Consider the following 23,919-nt stretch of genomic DNA (forward strand, 5'->3'; position numbering starts at 1 on the left):
CGGCTTCTGCCGGTTTTGCGGGAGGTGGGGGAATCCCCCGCCTCCCAGGAAAGCCAGGAGAAGCCGTGATCTCTTTAAAGGGTTTGCACGGCTTCTGCGGGCTTTGGGGAGAGGTGAGGGAATCCCCCCACCTCCCAGTAAAGCCAGGAAAGCCCTGTGCAGCCCCTCCGCCAAGGAGAGGCTGCACGGGGCTAAAGGGGAAGCCAAAACAGCGAGCGGGATCCATCCCGCTCGCTGCCTTGGCTTGATCCATAGCTGCACGCAACCCCTCCGGCAGGGAGAGGTTGTGTGCAGCCTGTACGCTGCTCTTTGGGGCTGCGGGGGGGGAAAAAGATTTTTTTTCTTGAATTCCCCCCCTAAAAACTGGGTGCGCCCTATGGTCCGGTGCGCCCTATGGTGCGAAGAATACGGTAACTAGACATTAGCACTAAGACAAGGGGATTTCACACTGTCTCCCTCTGCATACCACCATTTCTGCTCCAGAGGGTTGAAGAAAACCCCAGAACTGATTTAGCGGACAGGAGACAGGGCAAACATTCCCTTGCACAAGGAGAAATCCTTGCACAGATGGAACATTCTCCATAGAGCTAGGCTGAATACAACCATAGATGTGTATTCATATTTCCTTGTTCCATTTAAGCAAATGGAGTGAAGAAAAGAGAACTTTCCTCCCTTTACTATGATGGATTGTGGGGAAATGGGCTGCTAATCTGTAAAATAGTAATGGGATGCAAAATTTACTATGTAATAGTATACATTGTTTGGAAGCCTTTGAAATATTAAGCAGTTTAGAAATGCTTTTTAAGTAAATAAATATGATATGGTATATGATATAAACCATGTTCTCCCAAGATCCTGAATTAACTTCCAGCTAGGGGATTTTCTTGATTAACCAGAAGTGTTGCTCCTGGTAGTAGATAGATCCCTAGGGAATTTGCAGTCTAAATTATAATGTCAGAAGGAGAGCATGGGAAGAGAGAATAGATAAATGAGGTATCTGTGTATGGTTTCCCCCTTGTTCATATAGGCAAGGAGGAACTGTTGCTCCAGAGGTTCTATCACTTCACATAATGCTAACACTGCCGATCTCTTTGCCAGTTTAACCATGACGCTGTGATAGCTCACGCTACAGTTGTTGCACATGAGCTAGGACACAATTTGGGAATGAATCATGATGACGGAAGATGTCCAGGTCAATACATTATGCACGGTTCAGATAAGTAAGAGCTCTTACTTATTTTATTATAGCAACTTGTATTATTTATTTTTAATCTGTAGATTGGGGGTCTATCTGCCAATCTTCTGTTGGTGCTTAAGATCCATCAAAGGCCACATCTGCGCTATACACCTAAAGCAGTACCAAACCACTTTAAACAGTCATGTCTTCCCCTCAAAGAATCCAGGGAGCTGTGATTTGCTGAGACTTCTATTCCCTTTACAGAGCTACGATTTTCAGAGTGATTTAACAGTCAATCCCTCTTCTCAGGTGGGCCTTATGGGTGGCCCAGCTCTGTTCCTTTCTTTTGCAAAAAGCATTCCTTAAAATGGGAAGTAGATGGTACTGAGAAGACGATGATTTCTAGTGTCAAAATGCACTACTTCATAGTCTGGACAAATAGATATGCAAAACACAGGCAATTTTGTGCTTTCTAGTGGGTCCAAGAACTTCAGCAGCTGCAGCGCCAATGATTTTGAGGACCTCATCTTGAGAGGCAGAGGAACCTGCCTTCGAAATCCTCCCAAGCCAAGTGATATTTATACAGAGCCTGCCTGTGGCAACAACATTGTGGATAAAAATGAAGAATGTGATTGTGGCACACCAGAAGTAGGTGTTTCTTGAATTAATATCATTTAGATATAGCATTTGGTGCATTAATTTGTTCCTCCCACTACCCCCACCCTGTGTTTGCTGTAGTGCAACAGCGAGTTAGTGAAATTTTTTGTCCAGTGCTACTCCAGACTGAGTCAAAGAACAGGGCAGGGGAAGAGGAGGTTTTGTATCTTGTTTGACCACCCCGTCACCCTGACAGATGTGGAGGTTACCACTGCTCTAGGCAATGTGCACCATTTCTTTCTCCTTTCTCCCTCACACCTGCTCTGTTAGGCATGGATAGAGGAAAGGGTTATGAGAACAAGGAGGAATCCATGTGTAACAAAAGGCAAATACTTAATAATCACATCAAGAAGGAAGGGATCACAAAACAGGAAGTTTTACTGCCATTTATAACACTGAATGGGGTGGGGGTGGTGCAGATGATGCTCATAGGTACCAACTGAGACTTTAATCTTGTATCATCAGAACTGTAGTTTGTAGTAGAAGAAACTGCTAAATTTGTCAGACTAGTTTATTTATTCATAGTTGACTGGCCATAGCTGGTCCTGTAAGCACCATTTGCATGTATAAAGAGTTGCTGAAGAATATGTGTTTTCTGTGAGACAATGGGTATAATGCTTCTTCAGGAAGGAATAGGGTTTCTACACCTCCCTTATCTAGATGGAGATAAATTAGGGTTGCCATATTTTGAAGAGCAAAAAGGAGGACACATTTGCCAACTTCCACTTTTAACTACAAAACACTATGATGACTCTCATTTTAAATACTCCTACTATATGTAGGCTATAGCAGTGTTTCCCAACCTTTTTTGGGCAAAGGCACACTTGTTTGATGAAAAAAATCTCGAGGCACACCACCATTACAGCCCCGTGACGTCAGCGCGCAGCGTCACGCCGGGAGGGACGCACGAAAGTGAAAGTTTCAATTTTTTTCCCTCCCCCTTGCCAGGGAACCTCCAAGCTTTGGGGGTGGGGGGGGGAGGAGGCAGCAAAGCGAGGGACTGAGGGACTCCTCCAACGACAAGGGTTGGGGAAGAAGAGAAAGGGCTATTCCGCTCCAGTCACGGGAGGGGAATATGTACTGGCCCAACTGGTGTGCGGTCTTCGGAAAGCGGGGTGCGGGAAGGAAGCCTAGGCTCGGGGTCCACCGACCTCGGCGGAGAAAGGCAACAACCGAAGCCTCCCGACGGTTTCGGGGGAGACGTTCAGAGCTTCCCTGGGAGTTTCTCAGCCTGCCTTTCGGAGGAAGAGGCGGAGGGGGCCTGGGGATGGCGGTGGCCTCGGCCTCGCCCTCCCTCCGTCCCTCTACCTTTGTAGTGGACGCGCAGGTTGTTCTGCGAGAGGCCGATGTAGCTGAATTTGTCCTTCGGGCTCCAGGAGCGCGGCAGCGGCGTCTCCTGCTCGTCCACGGCCGGGTAGAGCCGCTTGAGGCGCCGCTTGAGCTCCTTCTCCTGCTCGTTCAGGGTCGGGTCGCCGCCGTGAGGGAAGGGCGCCGGGGCGCTGCTGCTGCTGCTGCCGCCGCCGCTCCCGGCAGGCATGGGCCCAGCTGAGGCGGCGGCGGCTGTTGTGGTGGCGGCGATAGCGGGCAGAGGAGGGGGCAGCGGCGGGGCCGAGGTGGCCGGCGGCGGCGGGGGAGGCGGCGGCGGGTGGAGCAGAAGGGCGGCCGAGGCCGGTGAGGGAGTAGGGTTGCCCGGGGCTTGAGGAGCCGTCGCCGGGAGTTGCTGCTGCTGTTGTTGCTGCTGCTGCCCGGACATGCCGGCCTCCTCCTCGTCCGCTGTCTCGCGCTCCTCCCTTTTGCGCGCGCTGCCCCGCCGCCGCCCCATTGGCCGGGTCCTGTCAGCTGATCCTGTGTTATTTCCTGTGTGTGTGTGTGAGGGGAGAATGGAGAGAAACCTCGGCACCACCACCGCGGAGCCGCCCCCGGCTCGACGCGGATCCTCGCCGCCGCCCCGCCTCTCACCGCCCGACTCGCCCGCCTCCCTCCCACGGCACACCAGCCAACGTCTCGCGGCACACTAGTGTGCCGCGGAACACCGGTTGGGAAACACTGGGCTATAGAAACTGTGATATATTGCTAGTGGCAATTTTCTCAACTTTCAACAAGCACCCAACCACAGTTGGAAGTAAGCTGGCCCTGCTGTCTACTCTGACAACACGACATCAATAGCAGCTCCACACATCAGGCAGTAAATAGCCTGAATAAATGTGGACTGTGCTATACAGACTCCACTCAGGATGTGCTTAAAAGTCAAACTGTGTCCCTTCAATTAGTTGACTAGTACAGCAGGGCAACAGGTTTTTTCCTTCCACCTACTGAGCTAGTTTACTCGATGCACACAGCTTTAGTTAGCATCCAAATTATGACATGCATCCTCCACCCCGGAAATCTTTAGTCTCACAGTCCTTAATTTCAGTGCCTCTGTCATCTTCTGCCTTGTTCTGTGTAAGGGGTAGAGGCGCCTTACCTACGCACCTGAGACAAAGAGAGCTGTACAAGTAAAAACCACCCTCTCTTCACATCCACACACCCCTGGTTCCCTTTCTAAGCCCCTGGAGCAAAGATAAAAGATTCCTACAGAGCACTGGTTCACTGCAATGGAAACTGGTGTGGCGAAATGCCCACCCAAATTCTCTTCTCTGGCCACCCTCCCAAGCAATAAAATAAAACACGCATAGCGTGATTCTGACCAGATCTACTCAGAGGCAAGTCCTAGTGAATTAATGGGGCTCTCTACCTGAAAAATGGGGGGTTAGAATTGCAGCCCTCCGATCAAAGCCTCTAAAAAGAACAGAAGACACATGTGCGCCCCCCAGTTGAAGGGGGCTGTCTAAGGAGGAATTCAGTGGGCAACTAACATAAGTTGCTTTTGACAATTTAGCACTCAAGTGTCCAACTGAAGTCTTTTTTCTTAACAGGAGTGTACCAACCCTTGTTGCGATGCTGCCACGTGCAAACTAAAAGCTGGATCAGAGTGTGCTGAAGGATTGTGCTGTGAGAAGTGTCAAGTAAGCTAGATTGCCCTTTCTGTTCACATGCAGCACAATGCTGTGCTTATTTACCCAGAAGCAAGCCCACTGGAGGGCAAGGAGCAGCCATGAGGTGCTAGCGAACAGAGCTGTGTGTGTCACCCTGCATGTCCTGCTCCCCCTAAGCTAGCTTAAGTGTGGCGGAGGATGCTGACCCATAACCAGTGCTGAAGCAACATTGAGCTGCTGGTTCAGTGCGGAATGTTAAGAAGGCACTGATTTCTGTTCCGCCTTGTACTTGTCCTATGCAGTGCTGTTTCCATTCCACTGCAGTTTGGCTTCTGGCAAAAACAATGCTATTCGTTTCAGTGCCCTCTATGGTGAAATTTTACATAATTCATTTGTAATCATTACGTTACTCTACACCATTAATTTCATTGCAAAGGAAACAATGCAAATGGAAGGCATGGAGGTAATAAATTACATACCATTTGCACATTGAAAACAGCACCAATGGCGAATATCGATTGCATCCTGCATCAATTTCTGTTCCAGATATAGGATGAATAAGCAAACACTTGCAATTTCTGCTTGCATTTCTTGCAGAATTCGCCAACATCCCTGGTTTCAGAACATGGAATTGGTGGGAGTGGGAAGTGTTCAGAGAGCTCCATCTTGTTCTTCCCCTCAGGCAGCAAAATTTACTGGGCTGGCCCTGCTTATTGCCTTTTTTTTTTTCTTTTGCCATGGTTGGAACAACAGCACCTTCTGCCATATTTCCTTCAGTATAGCTAGCAACCCTATCAACTTACCCTTTTATTGAAGCTGAGCACTAGGAATTGTTCCTGCCTCTTCTCCCTTTTTACAAGCTTCTGTCACAGGCATTTTTACTCCTCTTTCTCCCGTGTCAGTTCCACGTATTGTTATAGCATTTTTCTTATGGATACCAAGCAAACGAAATAAATAAAATTCTGTTTTCTAGTTCAAGGTTGCAGGAGTGCAGTGCAGGCCAAAAATGAATGCCTGTGATCTCCCTGAGTATTGCAATGGAACATATCCCAACTGCCCAGATGATGTGTATATCATGGATGGCTACCCATGCAACAATATGAAAGACTATTGCTATGCTGGAATTTGTCAGAATTATGATTCTCAGTGTGAATCCCTCTTTGGAAAGGGTATGTTTTAAACGATTTATAGCCTGTGTAACACAACTGATATTGTTAGCAGAAACAGCTATGTTACACATTAAGAAAACAGACTATTTTTTGACAAATACGGTTCTGTTGTTTTTATAGGAGCAAAGAAAGGGCCAAACGTGTGTTTTGAAACAGCCAATAGTAATGGAGACAGGCTCGGCAACTGTGGAATGTCAAAAGGAGAGTTTGTTAAATGTTCTCAAGCGTAAGTACTCAGGAAGTCAGGAAGTTTATACTCTGTTGCTTCATGGAAGCTGAAACCCTGATGGATGATAGGCAATGACTTCATAAACCATGGTTTATGAAACTGTAGCCAAGCACCAGAGGCAGTTTTAGGTGGTTTGACTGGTGCAGTCACACTGGGTGCCACGCTGCAGAGGGTGACAAAATAATGCTTTTAGAATGGAGTGCAAGAGGCAGGGGTGCCAAATTTTAGCATCACACAGGGCCCAAAGTTCACCACTGATGCTCATCTCTCACACTTCCCCATTTACTATCATGCATTGGTTTTGACACAAACATTCTAGTTGGCATCAAGCCATTCTGTTTAAAGCAGGGGACCCCAGCTTAATGCTGGTTAACAAATCGGAATACAATCCTGGTTTATTATCCTCATTAGTTAAATGATATTAAGCCAGAGTCCCCCAGTTTGGATGTAACAGGGAACTCTGGCTTAATGCAGGACTGAATCTTAGAGCAGCTGGCACACAATGGGAAGAAGAAACACATGGCCACAGCGCTTTCCCACAGCTTTATAAACCATGCAGGATAACTGCTCTGAAGCTGATACATGTGGTCCAGACTTTACGCTGTTAAACTGCTAATATGGATCATCTAGTTTGTACAAACATGTGATTAGTGGCATTTTAAAAACTGGAGCAAACAAAAGCATGTATGCTTGTATAAACATTAGAAGATGGGGGGTATTTTGATATTTACTCTGGTGTTCCCTACTTTCTTAATTTTTGTATTTCATTTTTATTGCAGCAATAGCCTATGTGGCAAGATTCACTGCACATCTGTCAGTCAACAGAATCTTCCATCCCAGATATACAGCCAGATTCAAAATGGCGTTAGGTGTGTGACTACTGATTTTGCTCTGGGATCAGATGTTCCTGATCCAGCTTTGGTTAACAGAGGCACAGCTTGTGCAGAAGGGAAGGTAAGAGAGTGTCCTTCACATCACCAACTCCCTGCTCGAGGATATAGCTGCAAACAGGATTCAATTACAGTCCGAGTTATGTCTGTATTTCCAAAACTGCCTGTCTGTATTGTTTGTATTGCCAACCATTTTTTTCTAACCCTATCCCCTGACAAGCAGCAATTCCACAGTTGCTGCTATTCACTTGCTACCTGCCATATAGCTTTAGAAGACACAGATGCCATGCCTGGGAACAAAAAGCCAATTTGTATCTCATGGAAACCTTATAATAAACCATCCACAGAAACTGGTTCCTTAATTGTGTGCTTCAGGTTTCAGATGTACAGTGGTAGCTCGGGTTACCTTGGGGTGTAGCCCAAGACCACCACCCCAGATAAATCATACCTACATCACAGAAAAGGTGGTCCACAACAGAAATCTGAGTGTGTTGTTTATCTCCTGTCTGGCAAGTTACCTGATTGCAGGTATCTGGGTTTTGGCCACACTTTTGTTATTATAACTACAGTGGTACCTCGGGTTACAGATGCTTCAGGTTACAGACTCCGCTAACCCAGAAATAGTACCTCGGGTTAAGAACTTTGCTTCAGGATGAGAACAGAAATTGTGCGGCGGCGGCACGAGGCCCCATTAGCTAAAGTGGTGCTTCAGGTTAAGAACAGTTTCAGGTTATGAACGGACTTCCAGAACGAATTAAGTTCTTAACCCGAGGTACCACTGTAGTGTTAAGCCATTGTTAATATGCACAGGCTGCAGTAAGCCTCATGCTGGCACCCAGCCTCCTTCCCTCTCTAGCACACACCAGAGGATGAGATTTGAAGCATCCGCTTCCATCTTTAAACTTAGCAGAGTCTCCCACTGTGCCCAAACTCTGGTTAGTTAAAACACTGGCTACCCAAACAAATCAGAATCCTAAACCGTGATGTGATTCTAGCTTGCTTGAACCAACTAAAGTATCCAGACTTCTTCGCATTCCAACACAAAGGTGTGGTGCAGTGGTTACGGTGCTGGACCAAGACCTGGGAGACAAGGGTTCAAATCACCATTCGACCATGAAGCTCGCAGGGGGACCTTGGGCCAGTCGTTGCCTCTCAGCTTAACCTACCTCACAGGGTTGCTGTGGGGATTAAATGAGGAGAGGAAGACCCATGTATACCACCTTGAGCTCCTTGGAGAGTAAAGAGGTGGGATATAAATGCAGCAAATAAATAAATAGTTGAATGTGAAATCTTTTGCTCTCCTTTTCTTGGTTGCAAAAGAGTTGTTCAGGGGAAGGAGGGATAGTGTGAGCCCAAGGCTTATTGTGGTTCGTGCAGGTAATTCTAAGCTATGGTTTAGTGTTACATCCAAACTTATGATTTAGCGTGAAGTCTGAGCCTGCCCATTGTTTCTGCACTACACTTTGGTATTTTTAAAGACATACTTTCCAACTTTAAAGCTTGCGTTCCTTTTTCTTTTTTCAGGCCTGTGTTGATTTCAAGTGTGTCAATGCAAGCCTGCTTGGCTACAATTGTGATGTAAAGAAAACATGCAATGACCGTGCAGTAAGTAAGAAAATGATGATCCTATTATTCCAGTGGTAGAGCAGAAAAAATATTCCAATATTCTGGTTAAAAAAACAGTTCAGCTATTGAGAAGATTTTCTTGCATTTTTATTGCCACCAGAAACAATTGCTGTAAATGAGTGGGCAGCATGTGGTTTGAATAGCTATTTCCTGCACCTTGCCATCAATTTTGTGAAGCCCTCTTAGTATGGCTTTCAGACCAGTTTCAAAATCAGGATTCTGTACTATACAGAATCGTAATTCTGAACCTGTTTTGGTGCTCCGTTCCCATGTATTTGCACAGTAGCACCAAACATGCCACACTGAGCTCCTTTGGGAGAAAAGGTGCGATATAAATTTAATAAAATAAGAAAACAGTTTGTTTTTTATTTAACAAAATTTATATACAACTTGATTATAGCAAAATCTCTAAGCCGCTTACAAGAAATATTAAAATGATTAGCAGCAACAATTAGAAACATTTAAGAACCATTAAAATATTTGGCAGCCCACCTGTTTTGTACGTAGGAACTATCATGCATGCTGCTGGTTTCAGCAGACACAATCTGGAGCCAATGTTAGCATCATGGAACATATTTAGAAATGGCATATCACTAAATCAGGCCCGTGCTCTTTATTCCATAGCATACATATCTGTCGTTTGCTCTGGCTGTACTCATTGCATTTTTTCTTCCGAAGTCAAGGAAAGCTGTTCATCATAGCATTTCCTCAAGGAAGTCAGAACATAATGGTGCCTAATGCAGGGGTGGAGAACCCCCTGTTTGTTCCTAGACTTCTGCTCCCATCATCCCTGACCAACAGCTTCACCATCCCTAGCCTAATTCTTCACCTCTTTTTTGGTCCTTCTTTCCTGTAGGTATGTAACAACAAAGGCAATTGCCATTGTGATCCTGGATGGGCACCTCCTTATTGCGACAAATCTGGATACGGTGGTAGCATAGACAGCGGCCCAACTCACATAGGTAAGTATGAGCTAGAGCAGGGTTTCCAAGACTCAGCCCTCCAGCTGTTTTGGACTACAATTCCCACCATCCCTGACCATTGGTCCTGCTAACTAGGGATTATGGGAGTTGTAGTCCCAAAACAGCTGGAGACCTAAATTTTGGAATCCCTGAGCCATAGGGATTAGGCTGGGTATGAAGAAGGTGGTGCTGGATGCGGAACCTTCTCTTCTGCTGCACCATGACATTAATCCTAAATTAAAAGCAAAACAAGAAATTTTCATTGCCTTTTCTCCTTTAGATACATCACTTCGTGATGGCCTGCTGGTGTTTTTTCTGCTTGTGTTGCCTCTGATAATTATAGTAGCGGTTGCAATTGTCAAGAGGGATGCAATTAAAAGACGTATTTTCAGAGGACGGAGAAGACGCCAAAGGTATGAAAAGAATAAGATCGGTTTTTAAAAACCAGAAATGTGTGCTGCATCTGTGACGAGGTTAAGACAGGCAGTGTTAAAACAGTGAACAGCAGCAAAATACTGTATCTAAAATAATGAAAATCAGTTGTGGCCCCAGGGCTTCAGACTGCCTTCTCCCAGAAGATTGTGTGTACCAGAACCAAATTGAATATTTAATGGAGAAAGACATGTATTATTTTAACCTACCTGTTTACATTATGTTTTAAGGGCTGAAAATGCACGGCAAACAAGACAAAGCAGTACTCCAGGTGGACCAAAGCCACCAGTAAATAATAGGCGGGTAAGAATGTTTATTTTTTTCATCGCAATGTCTTCTTTGAAGTTACTGCTGATGAATGAAGTTTGGGCTAATGTTTCGGCTCTCCATAGGCGCTGTGAATTTGACAATGATTTTCCATTCAGAAATGCAATTCTGCAGAAGGTTAGATCAGTTACATTAAAACAGTGCATGGTATTTTGCTAGAATGAAAAGATGCAGTAAGTTTCACTGCTGTGGTAAGAACCATTAATTCTCCTTACGATATATTTCTTTTCCCTCTGCAGCCTACAACGTCAAATTCTGGAATCTTTACAATATCACACTTTCCTGCTCCAAGGTTTGCACTTTTAAATCTTTTTAGCATAATTTTACAGGCATCTGTGCCTACAATCGGGGCAAACATTTAAACTGAGCAAAGACTGGAGATTCAGCAACATTTGAACTGCCCACTGAATCCCTTCTCAGAGAGTCAATATCCAGGGAAAGGTTTCTTTAATCCTGGGTTCCCTGGTGGGAATATCAGCAAGGGCTTCAGCAGTATTTTGCCCGTTTCTCCTGTTCACCTCTATTTATCTGTGGCTTCACTTGTGCAAAGAGTGCGCAGTTGATGTGCATGAGGTGGTAACAAATCATGGTTCGTTCCAGAATGTTATTGGAGTACAATTCCCATCATCCCTGAGCATTGGCTATGCTGGCTGGGGCTGATGGGAGTTGAGGTTAAAACAAGGGTACCTTGTTGCCTACCCATAGCATAAAGGGGTAGAACTCTGGCAGAGTAGCTGTCATTCATACAGAGGATATTGTCAAAATAAGTAAGGAAGGAGGGAGGGAGGTAGAAGTATTCATTGTTTCTAGAATGTCTATCTCTATTGACCAGCCTCTGAAATATGCCACCAAACACACACTACTAATACTGCATTTTATCTCCTTTAGGCCACCCATACAAGCAAACCTTGGGCCACGTCCATCAAGACCTCCTTTACGACCACCAATCCCACCCAGACCTGTTTACGCAACTCCATCCTGAGAAATTCTCAAGAGGGTTAGATGGACACATTAAACATCTAAGAGGGTAGCAGAAATGTGCCAGTGCTAAACCTGTTACATATTTTTGAAAGTATTATTTTTTATCGATATACAAGTGAAGACCTCATTTTAATTTTTTTAAAAAACTGTTGGAACGGTAACAAAAGAATATGGAAATTTTTTTCCTGAATCTCTAGATAGACTAAGACTGCCTTAATCATTAGATCAGTGATTCCCAACATTTTTTTTCTGCAGACCACTTGAAAATTGCTGAGGGTATTGATGGCCCATTGAATGATTATTTTTTTGCCTGTTATAATGATGGTAATGTGCTGTGCTAGATGCTGTATGATTTTTAAATTGTATTTTTATTGCTTCTTCTATTGTATCTTATGGCATTACTCTATTACAATACACTAAAATACAATATAAGAAATTAAAGAAGCAATAAAAATGCATCTAAAATCAGTATTATTATTTAATACTGACACACGGACCACCTAAACAAAGTTTGTAGACCACTGGTGGTCCATGGACCAGTCTCAGAACTCATGTATTAAGATAGCAGAATACTGTTTGTGTTGTGTCACATTAGCCATCAGGACATATACATAAATACATCCCTCCCAACACAGGGCCAAACTGATGCAATGCTAAATGTGTAATTAGAAATCATTTTAGGTTTCCAAATTTTAATATCTTTTTTTTTAAGGATGCACAAGGGTTGATTTACCACTGGGATTGCAGCACACAAGAAATGGAGGTCTTGATTAAAATAGCTTGCACACAAAACACACCTAAGGCACAGCTGCTAGCCTTAGGAAAAAGCTCTCATTGATGACAAAGGCAGCTTTCACCCTAAAGCAGGCTTCCTCAAACTCAGGCCTCCAGATGTTTTTGGCCTACAACTCCCATGATCCCTAGCTAGCAGGACCAGTGGTCAGGACTGATGGGAATTGTAGTCTCAAAACATCTAGAGGGCAGAGTTTGAGGACGCCTGCCCTAAGGCTATTTTCATAGCTGAGGAAAGAGAGGTGAAACCTATCCTCCACTATACTGCAATCCTGATGGAAATCACTCCCCTACACGCCCATTTTATATATATTTAAAACATGACACGAGTTCTAATGATGCACTTAATGCTGCATCTAGCTTTGCCCACAGCTTTTCTGTGAATAATTGTTCCTTAAAATTCAGCTGCTTTAAACATAAAACAAACTGTGAATGAAAAACAATGAAGGGGGGGGGAACCATTTTCTGAGTTATTCACTAAGGAGGTGGCCAATGCATGGAATTGAGAGTGCAGAACCAAAGGAAGTGCATGGAGGTAGAACTGATACTGAAAATTGGGTCGGGGCAGGATTTTACAGACCCTGAGTGCTAATTACATGGTTGGCAAAGTGGACATTAATTTGTTTGAGAATAGGAGCTGATTCCAATGTTGTTTGTCCTCAGCTGGTATTGTCCAAGTTCACAGTTATTAAGTTCCAAAATACTGTAAATGGATATTTTTCAATATGCCTTTTTGCACTAAAGTAGGCAAAGTACTCCTAAATTAATGGTCTGGTCTTCCATTTCTATATTCCAAACCTGTGGCAGGGGGCATAATTATGCATCCTCCTTATTTAATTTTAATATATAGGAATTTAGATCTTGGTTACAATATTGTAGGAACAGCTCACACTGTCAAAATCATACCTAATCACACCCATTCCCATTCCACAGTATTTTTGTTTTGGAGGTGAATGAATGTACAATCCGATTGCTGTGAATGCTATATTGTTAGAAACAGTAAATTATTTGTACGGGTATTTATTTGAATATAAGATTTTGATGGCTCAAAAAAAAAAAAATCTAAGCGGTGTATATAAAGCAATAAAATAATTAGCAATAGATAAAAGCAGTAGCATTTAAAAATGAGTAATACGCAATGAAATTATATGCCCAGATAGGCTTACTGAAAGTTTTAGCAGACATTTAAAACACTTTAATGAAGATGTCTGCCAAATCAGAGCTGGAAGGGACTACAAGGATCATCTATTCCACCCTCTGTAATGCAGGAATCGTTTGCTTACAGGTTCTAAAATGCCAACAGAAATCAAACTTCTAACAATACTTTTCTACTACTACTTTTTCTAATACCTATAACCATTTTATATGCAATTTTGCACAAATCGCTATTAAATACCGGCAGGAAAATGCCGGTACTTTACACAGTTGTATTTCAATGGCAATCTCCGTGAACTATTTTGTAAGAAATAAAATACTTTGCTATTTAATTTGCACGTGTGTTTTTTTTATTGCAAGTTGGTAATATTTAAAAGCAATAACTCTTTGAAAAATCATTAGAAATGTAATTTGTTTTCATACAATAGATCGATATGCCTGCTCTATCAATACCGTTTAGCAGTTTTCATTAAAAGCAACTTACAGCGCAACCAACAATCAGAACCAACTTGCCTTGTCCTCTATTGCATGTGGCCACCCTAAACTGCTGCCCAATCACTGCAAGCGACAAAGGGGTGCCGGGGCTCCCCGCTTGTCTCCTACGTGCAACGGCCGCTTTTACCCCTCTAGAGCCCAGCGTCGAAAGCAACCCGGAAGTCTGGTGCGCGGAAGTAGGAGGTAGCCCTGTCTCTTTAGAACTCCCTGCGCCGAAGTCCCACCCCAATGCGCCTGCGCAGTGCTAGCGCGGAGTCAACTGCGCAAGCGCAGAACTGAGAGCCGTCGATCCCCTCCAGGCACGGGAGTTTTAACGCGCGGCACGAAGCGCGGGGCCTCATGGCGGAAGAGCTACGGCGCGCCGGAGGCCATCAGCTGGGGCTGTGCTTGCTTTGCGGTTTACCTGCCGCGGGTAAAACGACGGCGGCGCAGGCCCTGAGCCGGGTCCTGAGGGAGCGCAAAGGGTGGCGCTGCGTCCCCCTCGCTTACGACGACCTCATCCCTCCGGAAGCGTTCGACCAATCAAAGGAGAGCTCGGGACAGCGCGAGCCGCAGCCGTTGGTCAGTAGCCTCCTCCCTCTGCTCCTTATTGGCCAGTGTGGTCTTGCGATTCTCACTGGCCAGGGAAATGTCTTCGCCTCCTCGCGGGATCTTTCAGTGGTAGCACAGCAGCTCCGGGTAGGCAGTAGGATGCGCCCCAGCTTTATTTTCCTACCGCTGTCATTGCCAAGGATCCTTTTCCTTCTGACGCCTCGCAGCTGAATCCAGCTAGGAGATCTGGTGCTTTAGGGTCAGCTGCGGGGTTTGCCTTGAGTAGGTGCTTACCAAGTTTGCTAAAATAGTAAAAATAATAATAATATGGGTATTGAGGGAACCTATTGGCTTGTCCTTTATTAAAGTAATCTGCTGTAGCATGGCAGCGATAAATGACAAACGTTACCATTCTTCTAAATCGGCTGTGATTCGCTCCAGCTACCAGCAGAAGGTTCTGAGTATTTCAATTTGCTTCAAGAAAAGTGAACTCGTTTTTAAAGCATCCATATATATTTTAGTAATATGAAGTTAAGCAAGACTAGCCTGCATATTTTTAAAAAGCATCTTGTTTCCTGTTATTTTCTGCTGAAAGTTTCCTTTCTGAATCTTAATGTTTTGCTCTTTTGATTCTCACATATGGACTGATAAACCAGAATAGTGTTATGTCTTGTTTTACAGTATTTCAATATGCTGGTTGCTGGTTCAGGGCCCTTTGGGCTGAAAAGCAATATATAAACAAACTAGTGGTGGTGGTGGTATTTTGCATAGCAGTCAGTTCAGTCTGGGCATTTGTTGATAACACAAGCTGTTTAGAAGATGTGAAATTACTTAATATTCATTTGCAGAAACAACCAAGAGTTTTTTATTACCCTAAAGACAAATTTGTTGCAAAATAAGCCCTTCATGGACATTCCTGTGGCTTCAGTGAAGTCCATGAAATTTACACTGCAATAGGACTGCAATCCTAACTCCTCTTACCTGGGAGAATTCAGTAGGACTTCCTTCTGAGTAGGCATGGTTAGGGTTGTGCTATAAATCTGTTGGCCTTTAAGGCACCAAAAGAAAAAAGAAAGATAAAAGGCTAAATTGCCTTCTGTGATTGAATAAGTGTACTACTCAATCTGTTGTTGATTTGTGGTAGTATATAAAAACTTAATAGTGTGTAATTATTACTATTTGATTTTCACATGGTTACCCTGCTGGAGTTACTACTTGCATGCATTGTAGAGGGGTTAGCATGTTTGTTGCAAGAGTAACAATTGTTTTGTGGTAGTTACACTAATAGTTGGGAAGACTGGTAGCAGCATATTATATTAAACTGGGATTTTGCAGCACAATGCCTGTAAGGAGAGAAGAGTTTTGGTTAAAATGGCATGGGTGGGCCATGCAGAGAATTATAGGCATGATTGATGCTAAGAAAGAATAGCAAATCATCTAAAATATGAAGAGGACAAATGCTGTCCATTTAACACTGCAGCCAATAGCAAAACCTTCGTTGCTTTTAATGGTTCCAGTTTTTATCCAATATCTTGCACTCTAACCATGAATAATTGTCTTTTTACTTTATAGATGTCACACTGGAGATTGTATCGTCATGAATTATTGCTGTATCTTGAACATTTCCTTCAAAGTTTTATTAAAGGATGCCATTATTCTCCTCCTCCAAACAGAACTGAAACAACATGGAAAAGGTTTGCCTGCTATCTGAAAGAACAAGAATTAATATATCCAAGAACAGGAACTGAAGACTCTGCATCTTGTCAATATTTAATAGATTTTATCCCTCTCAGACCAATATATTTTATTTTAGATGACAACTTTTATTATCGGAGTATGAGATATGAAGTGTACCAGTTAGCTCGCCAGTGTAAGTTTGATATTATATTTTAAGAGAGCAGCTCAGCCTTATGACTCAGCAGTGCAAACCATGATTTGGGATGTTATGGCTAAAAGGGATTCCTATCCTTGTGCAGAGAACATAGTTCTCTTGTTGTTTCTTAGGGATTCCTATCTGTTCCAAAGATTAATAATCTGCTACATAAAACACCTAAGCTATGATAGCATTCCGGGCAGCAACTTGTGATACAGAACTGGCCATTTCTGCATTGGTAGTGAAGCTGGGATTGTACTCCTTGCAGATGTCGGTTTCCTTCCACCTGCCATGACCAATGCCAGGAACGAGACATGGAGAATAGAACCAAGCCAATTTGTCTGGAACTTTCAATTGTTTTCTGGACTATTGCCTCCTGAACAGGGTAGCTGGTTTAGAAACTGGAGGCCCTGAATAGCGATGGCTTAGTTCCTAACTGAGTAGCTAATTTCAGAAAGTGGTCCTGGATAATGACAGCTTGGGTTCTTGGTACATTTATTTTATATCATTCCATAGGGCTTCATCTCCCCCCCCCCTTTTAATATTTAGATCAATCACTGCAAGGGCATCCAATATTTTGGAGTTGGGAGTTCATATGCACCATCTTTCTTTTACATCTGATTCTGATGAGCGTTGAACTGGTGTCTGGGCTCAGTAGTGGACTGGATTGCTGAGGTACTGTTGGTGGGTAGTTTGTGTGGGAAGGTGGTGCTCAATAGTTATAGATATAGCTGCCCTCTCCTTGAAGGATTGAGTTTGCATCTTGAGGTGCTTGTTGTCCCCAGCTTTGTCACCGGAAGAACAAGAGTTTGTCTGTGTGGCACAGAGTGCCTTCCACAAGCTGAGGCTGGTACACCTGCTTCTGGACATGTACAGCAGTCCAAGTTCTGGTAACGTCCGGAATAGATTACTGCAACGTGTTACAGAAGGCAGTTTGGAAATTGCAAGTTAGTTCAAAGCATAGCTGCCGGGCTGCTAACTCATACCAGAAGTTGGGGTCACATTTCAAAAGTGTTTGAATAACTTCACTGGCTTCTGGTCTGTTTCCAGAGTGATAATTTTTACCTAGAAAGCCCTAATGGCTTGGGGCTAGGATACCTGGAGGATTACCTGCCACCATAGCAGCCACCTGGACAATAACATCTTGCTGCTGCTGCCTGTGCCTTTTCAGTTGCAGTGCCCTCTTGTGGAAAACTCTCATCAGGCAGCTTTGCCTGGTGCCTATGTCATTATTTTTTCAGGGAATCCCATTGGCCTTGGTGGCAAATAGGCAACCAACAGGTCTTTGAGAATCTGTGTTACATAGTCTTGTGCAAGCTCTATTTATAATGAATACTAACTCTGAAATACTTAGGATCCCACATCCTTACTTCATGGTGATGCAGAAGAGCACCTTATTTTGTGCAAAATTCCTGTGTGTGTGTTATGCCTACACTTTTCAGAAACCATGGTGAGATTAAAATTACCCTCTTATCATCCAGGAATATTTTTATATTTGTCTAGATACCCTGGGCTTCTGTCAGTTGTTCCTAGATTGCCAGGCTGATGTTTGTTTAGAGAGAAACAGTCGGAGAAAACAACCATTACCTGAAGAAACCATCCATGCAATGGTGCAAAAAATGGAAGTTCCAAATCCAGAGAAATACGCCTGGGAGCAGAACAGCCTCATTCTGAAGACTACAGAATGTTCAGTAGAAGATAAGTATGTATGAAAGCAATTAGTTACATTGAATTAAATGGAGACTTCACAGACATCTGTGGGCCTAGCAGAGTGTAGAACTCTGGAGTTGTGCAGCGCTTCTCTGTTCATTGATATTTGCCTTGGAATAGCTTTGTTGCAGGGCACCTAGCTGTGGACATAGCTCAGTGATAGTACACATGCTGAGCATGTAGAAGGTCCCTAGTACAATCCCCAGCATCTCCAGGCAGGGCTGTCTGAAACTCTGGAGAACTGTTGCCTGTCAGTGTAGACAAAAGCTGAACTAGATCAGCCAATGGTCTGACTCAGTGCAAGGCAATGTCCTGTGTGACAAATGGATGTTGTTAATGTTACAGTTGTATAAGGGATTGTTATTTTGACTGGATTGCAGTTGAGATGAATAAAATTTTGGAACACAGAACTATGAAGTAAATCACCAAACCATCAATTCTAGCAAGTGGGAGGCCATCTAAATTATATAATTCGGCATCTGAATGGTTGGGATTAGTAATTGTATTATAATTTGGCAATGTTATAATGAGGCTACCATTGGATTATTCTAACTGAAAACTAATAAAAATTAATATAAAACTATAAAACTAATATAAAAAAGAGAATCAGAAAACAAAAGAAACCCTTGCCAATCTACTGCAGCTCACCCCGAGATCCAAGATTAGATCCCAATTTACGTTTTGCTCACTCTTTTCTTTGCTGTCCAACCTCATTGATCTCAGCAAAATTCTTGCCTTGGGCACTTCTGTGATGCCAGTGTCCCATCCTTAGGCGAGTGCTTACAGTGGTACCCCGCAAGACGAATGCCTCGCAAGACGGAAAACCCGCAAGACGAAAGGGTTTTCTGTTTTGGAGGCGCTTCGCAAGACGAATTTCCCTATGGGCTTGCATCGCAAGACGAAAGCCCATAGGGAAATGCTGGCGGTCGGGAGCAAAGACTTTCGCCCACAGCCGGCCTTCAGAAGAGGACCTCTTCTGAAGGCCAGCGGAGGGCAAAAGTCTTTGCTCCCCCCCCCCACCTGCCTTCCCCCGCCTGCCCCGGGCGATCTTAAAATGCTGGCGGGCGGGAGCGAAGCGTTCGCTGCCGACCCCCAGCATTTTAAAATCTCCCCCTGTCCCGGGGAGATTTTAAAATGCTGTTCCGAAGCGGGGCGGGGGGGGGGGCGGGAACACCTGCCCCAGCCGCCCCACTTCGGAACGCTGTTCCGAAGCGGGGCAGGGGGGGGGGCGGGAACACCTGCCCCAGCCGCCCCGCTTCGGAACGCTGTTCCGAAGCGGGGCGGGGGGCGGGAACACCTTCTGAAGGCGGGCGGGGGGCGAAAGTCTTTGTCCCCCCTGCCTGCCTTCCCAGGGGCTTTTACATCGCCCCGGACAGCGGAGAAGTCCTCCGCTGTCCGGGGCGATTTTAAAATGCCGCCCGCCAGCATTTTAAGATCGCCTGGACAGCGGAGAAGTCCTCCGCTGTCCTGGGTTTTTTAAAATGCTGGGGGTGGGAAGAAAAGCCCTTGTCCCCCCCCCCCCAGCCTTCAGAAGAGGTCCGGGGACAGACTGTCCCCGGACCTGGTCTGAAGGCGGTTTCCCTAGGAACGCATTAATTGATTTTCAATGCATTCCTATGGGAAACCGTGCATCGCAAGACGAAAAACTCGCAAGATGAAGAGACTTGCGGAACGAATTAATTTCGTCTTGTGAGGCACCACTGTACATTGCATGTGCATAGTTAGTCTTTCTTTAACATGTTTGTTTTCTTGACTTTTTCAGTCTTCAAGTGCTTGATTTGCTATCTACTGCTCTGGAAAATCCAGTGAAACCCCTGGAAGAGAATACAGAAGTAAAGGTAATATGGAACTATTACATAGGTTATAAAATAGACATTTGATGCCTGGCACTTCTGCTGAAAATAATCCACCAGTGGAGAATTTTCCACATTGGGGGAGAATGTTTCCTACACAGGAAATCTAAGACTCACTTTCTGCTCATAAAGAAGGAGTGTGTGCTGTAAAGACAATTGGTGGAATTCAGTGTCGTGCTATTACAAACACTCCATCTGCACAAGCACATCAGTTTTCCAGATGGAATAATTCCCCCTGTCACACAGTTCTGGGGGTTCACCTGACACCCCCTCAGCCAATGGGGTATAGGGGAAGGCTCATTGCACAAGTGGAAGTCATTATGCAGGGCTTCCGCTAGTCGGGTTCATTAGATGAATCCCACCCAATGGTAGTCCTAACTCAGAGTAAACCCACTGAAGTTCATAATCATGTCTAACTTAACTTTATTCATTTCAATTGGTCTACTCTGAATGCGACAACTCGGTGGCTGTAACTGAGAGAAGTACCAGAACCATCAGGTCCCATTGTCAACAATGGATGGCAAAGGAAATGAGTGCTAGCCTTCGGTAGCAGACAAGAGGGAAGTCTGCCTTTTTTCACCTCATTTCATTGAATCAAAGTGTCTTCACGTGTCTTATGGTTGTAAGCTTTCTTGTGTCACAGCATTTCTGAAAAGTGGAGAATGTTCAGTAGGGGTTCTTATGGCAAACTTCAAGAGTGCTCTGTACCGAAATTCCCTGTGTAGTTTCACACTTGTCTGAAAGTGCAATTTTTTTGGAAGCTTCAACTCTCCTCCCTTTATGCAAAGTGGAAGGTACACAAAGCTCACCCGTTACTGCATGTGCTCATAATGCCCAAATTTACCCTTTGAAGATATATATATATATATGAGCCCAGTTCTAAGAACATTTTTTTGTTGTTGATTGCGGCTAGGAAATGGATCGAGCTATTTGTGCAGCCAGTGTTCTTCATCAAGCAGACCAGGCTGTCAGGCGAGCTGTCTCTCAGACCATGAAGACTGCTAAAGGTATGGTTATTTGCAAGAGGTTGCTTAACTTGCTTTGCATGCACTTAAATTAGAAAGGCACAGTGCAACAAAACCATACATGCGCAGTGGTTTATGACTACTATTTAAAGACACTGTTTATGCACAAAGGCCCTATACATGCCAGTTGTCCTCTATCTCTGAAGATTCCTCTTTTGGAGATCCCACTCCTGAGGTAAGCCTCTATTCATTTTCAAAAAAATATTGGCTTTTGATCTTCCTTCCCCTTTAAAATAATAATAATAATAATAATAATAATAATAATAATAATAATAATATAATAATAATAATAATAATAATTTTATTATTTATATTCCACCCATGTGGCTGGGTCTCCTCAGCCACTCTGGGCAGCTCCCAACAGAATACTAAAAACACAATAAAGCATCAAACATTAAAAACTTCCCTAAACAGGGATGCCTTCAGTTGCCTTCTAAAAGTCAGATAGTTGTTTATTTAATTGACATCTGATGGGAGGGTGTGCCACAGGGTGGGCGCCGCTACTGAGAAGGCCCTCTGCCTGGTTTAAGATAAATTTAATATAACAGTAGGTAAATCACCATGTGCTGTATATTTTGTTTCCCTAGATAATAACCTTACCCCAAAGGAGATGAAGAGCTTGGCAGATGAACTAAATATGCTGAAAGTGGAATTTTTGGAAGATTTGAGGCATAGAGAAAATGAGAAAAATAACCAATTGAATATGAATGTAACCTCTTTATTCAGCCAACAGGCAGATGGCATTGTTAAGAAATATTTAAGTGAGAAGTAGTAGCATTTTTATACATTCAGTGAAGGGGGATAGAACGCTGTGGCATGTGGGTTTGGCAAGAATACTAGATATTGCTGAGATTTGGCATCTGATGTCTCACTGGAAAAAACTGAGCCAATTCCCTCACTCTCTCTGTTCGGACTGATTGCCAAAAATACCAGCTTCAGGATCCATAGGGAGAAGAAAGATACAGTGAAATTTACCCTTGCTATAATTTGAAATATGTCTGCAGCCAGGATCATTGACTCATACAAATGACCCAGATGTTATTAAACTTCAAAGTCCCACCAGCCCCTACTAGCATGGCTGAAGATCTAATGGACGATGGTAGTTGTAGTCCAACAACTGGGAGGGCAAGGGGCATGGTGGGCAAACAATGGCTGGATCTAGACACATTAAAGAAGCATTCCAGTTAAAAGCATTGTAAATTTAAATAGGGAAAACAAGTACTGTAGATAAAGACAGTGCAATCTGGTGGCACAATGTTATATTGCATATGCAATGCATATAAATCACTTTTTCTTTACCAATTTGGCTGAGTTGTGTGTGTAGCTTTAGCACTGTTATAAAATACTGTACATTAAAGACCATCAGAATCAAAAGGATTGTGCGTTTCCATATTTGTTCCATCTAGTGCTTCCCAGAGTGCTGTTTCATTTTTATTTACAAAGGGTATGCATATAGTACTTCCGGCTATATATTCCGCATTTTGTGAATTGTTTCCATCAAAGGTACGGTGGTACCTCGGAAGTCGAACGGAATCCGTTCCAGAAGTCTGTTTGACTTCAAAAACATTCGGAAACGAAGACGCAACTTCCAACTGGCTGTAGGAAGTGTCAGAAGCTGCTGTAGCCAATTGGAAGCCGCATCAGAGGTTTGGGTTTCCAAAGAACGTTTGCAAACCGGAACACTCACTCCTGGGTTTGCGGCGTTCGGAAGCCAAAACGTTCAACTCGCAAGGCGTTTGTGAACCAAGGTATGACTGTATATCACTTTTTGTTTTCAGTGCTGTGAGTAACAAAGGGTTTAAAATAGTAAGTTAACAGTAGTAATAGAGCAACCTAGTAAGGCAGCGATCCACAATCCACAGAGGCACTGAAGCCATGTTGACAATTCAAAAATAAGTGGGTTATGGGCTGTGGTTTCAATCACCATCTCTCACACATTGTCGTTTATCTGAATGCAGAAGCTGAAATTCATCTGGAGAAACTATTAAAACATAATGCAAGCTCCTTATAACATGAAGGCTTTGTTTTGCTTTAATTAATAGAGTTCTTATGGAAATTTTTCTTATTTGGGACCTGAATATGGGGAAAGAATGTGGAAAATGTTGTTTAGAAATTAATTTTGATGCTGTAGCATAGAATGAGGCTAATACGCTTTTTCAAAACACCAGTCCTGCATGTTTTGTTACTGAAACGAGCTGCTCTGTATCAGTGGTAAAGCCAGAGTGTGCAACATCCCATCCTTATGCCTTACTTAGTGGAAGCAGTAAAGGCTCTATTGTACTTAGTATACCTTGTACTAACATTCCTGAGCATTTTGGCGTTGTAGATCCCAATGGTAAGTGACATCATCTGTGAGCCTTCTTCTGCTTTAAGTCCCAGCTCATTTCTTGTTGGTTTAAGTCTAAGTGTCTGCTGCAGCTCAGGTGTCGCTACTAGCTCTTTGGCTGAAAGGTCTCTAAAAAACAGTAGTGCACAGGGTTTCCATTTCCACTGCCCACCGTAACAGTGGCCTCATGTTTTCAAAAGCTGCCATGACCTGTAGCAATTGCTCAGGTTATCTACATGTTTCCAAGCCTCACCTCTTGACTATCTGCCTGATTTTAAGGAGTACAAGAACTCTACAAAAATAGAAGCCATGACCCTGACCATAGCCCTTTATGGCTCAATTCTATTTTGTATTTCTAGTACATAGTAACATTCAGCAAAAAGAATATTTTGTATTTCTAGTACACAGTAATATTCAGAGTTTGCCAACACACTGTACTGGAAAAAGTAGAGATGTCCCAATAAAGCTTCTCCTTCCCTCACTTATTCAACATGACCTTATTTGATGGCCACTTCTTGCCCTATCTATGCTGTCAATCGGCATCTTTGTCTTCCTTCTCAGCATGGCTGCCCTTTCATGGTCAGCTAAGACCAGCTGGTCTGGTTTTGGCCAGGGAAGACATGAACAGGCTGGGAGTGGAGTTGCCACCAGGTGTTGTCCATTGCTCTACAACAGCTCATTCAATCAGATCATTTATAGACATTTCATAAAGACCCAGCTAAGATATACGTGAG

The 23,919-nt window shown here is 43.7% G+C and overlaps 2 protein-coding genes across 7 annotated transcripts in view; both read left to right on the forward strand.

The window, feature by feature from the left end:
* Nucleotides 1-13,704, forward strand: part of LOC308586371 (disintegrin and metalloproteinase domain-containing protein 9-like) — a 38,041-nt gene extending 24,337 nt beyond the window's left edge. For all 6 annotated transcript variants that reach the window (XM_081192887.1, XM_081192891.1, XM_081192889.1 and 3 more), the window contains 12 exons: nucleotides 1,099-1,220; nucleotides 1,654-1,825; nucleotides 4,750-4,839; nucleotides 5,783-5,978; nucleotides 6,099-6,204; nucleotides 6,987-7,161; nucleotides 8,622-8,702; nucleotides 9,580-9,685; nucleotides 9,966-10,098; nucleotides 10,348-10,420; nucleotides 10,684-10,736; nucleotides 11,333-13,704. In XM_081192887.1, coding sequence (XP_081049013.1) covers nucleotides 1,099-1,220; nucleotides 1,654-1,825; nucleotides 4,750-4,839; nucleotides 5,783-5,978; nucleotides 6,099-6,204; nucleotides 6,987-7,161; nucleotides 8,622-8,702; nucleotides 9,580-9,685; nucleotides 9,966-10,098; nucleotides 10,348-10,420; nucleotides 10,684-10,736; nucleotides 11,333-11,426 — 1,401 coding nt within the window. In that variant the 3' untranslated portion in view covers nucleotides 11,427-13,704. The remainder of the gene's footprint in view (nucleotides 1-1,098; nucleotides 1,221-1,653; nucleotides 1,826-4,749; nucleotides 4,840-5,782; nucleotides 5,979-6,098; nucleotides 6,205-6,986; nucleotides 7,162-8,621; nucleotides 8,703-9,579; nucleotides 9,686-9,965; nucleotides 10,099-10,347; nucleotides 10,421-10,683; nucleotides 10,737-11,332) is intronic.
* Nucleotides 13,705-13,833: 129 nt separating this feature from the next.
* PSTK (phosphoseryl-tRNA kinase) lies at nucleotides 13,834-22,233 on the forward strand. Its single transcript, XM_081193057.1, has 6 exons — nucleotides 13,834-14,428; nucleotides 15,971-16,268; nucleotides 17,775-17,973; nucleotides 19,744-19,819; nucleotides 20,748-20,841; nucleotides 21,447-22,233. The coding sequence occupies exons 1-6, from the start codon at nucleotides 14,207-14,209 to the stop codon at nucleotides 21,629-21,631; spliced, it is 1,074 nt and encodes a 357-aa protein (XP_081049183.1). The 5' UTR covers nucleotides 13,834-14,206; the 3' UTR covers nucleotides 21,632-22,233.
* The last annotated feature ends 1,686 nt before the right edge of the window (nucleotides 22,234-23,919 follow it).

Source organism: Podarcis bocagei, assembly GCF_964188305.1.
Source record: "Podarcis bocagei genome assembly, chromosome: 4".
Lineage (NCBI taxonomy): Eukaryota > Metazoa > Chordata > Lepidosauria > Squamata > Lacertidae > Podarcis > Podarcis bocagei.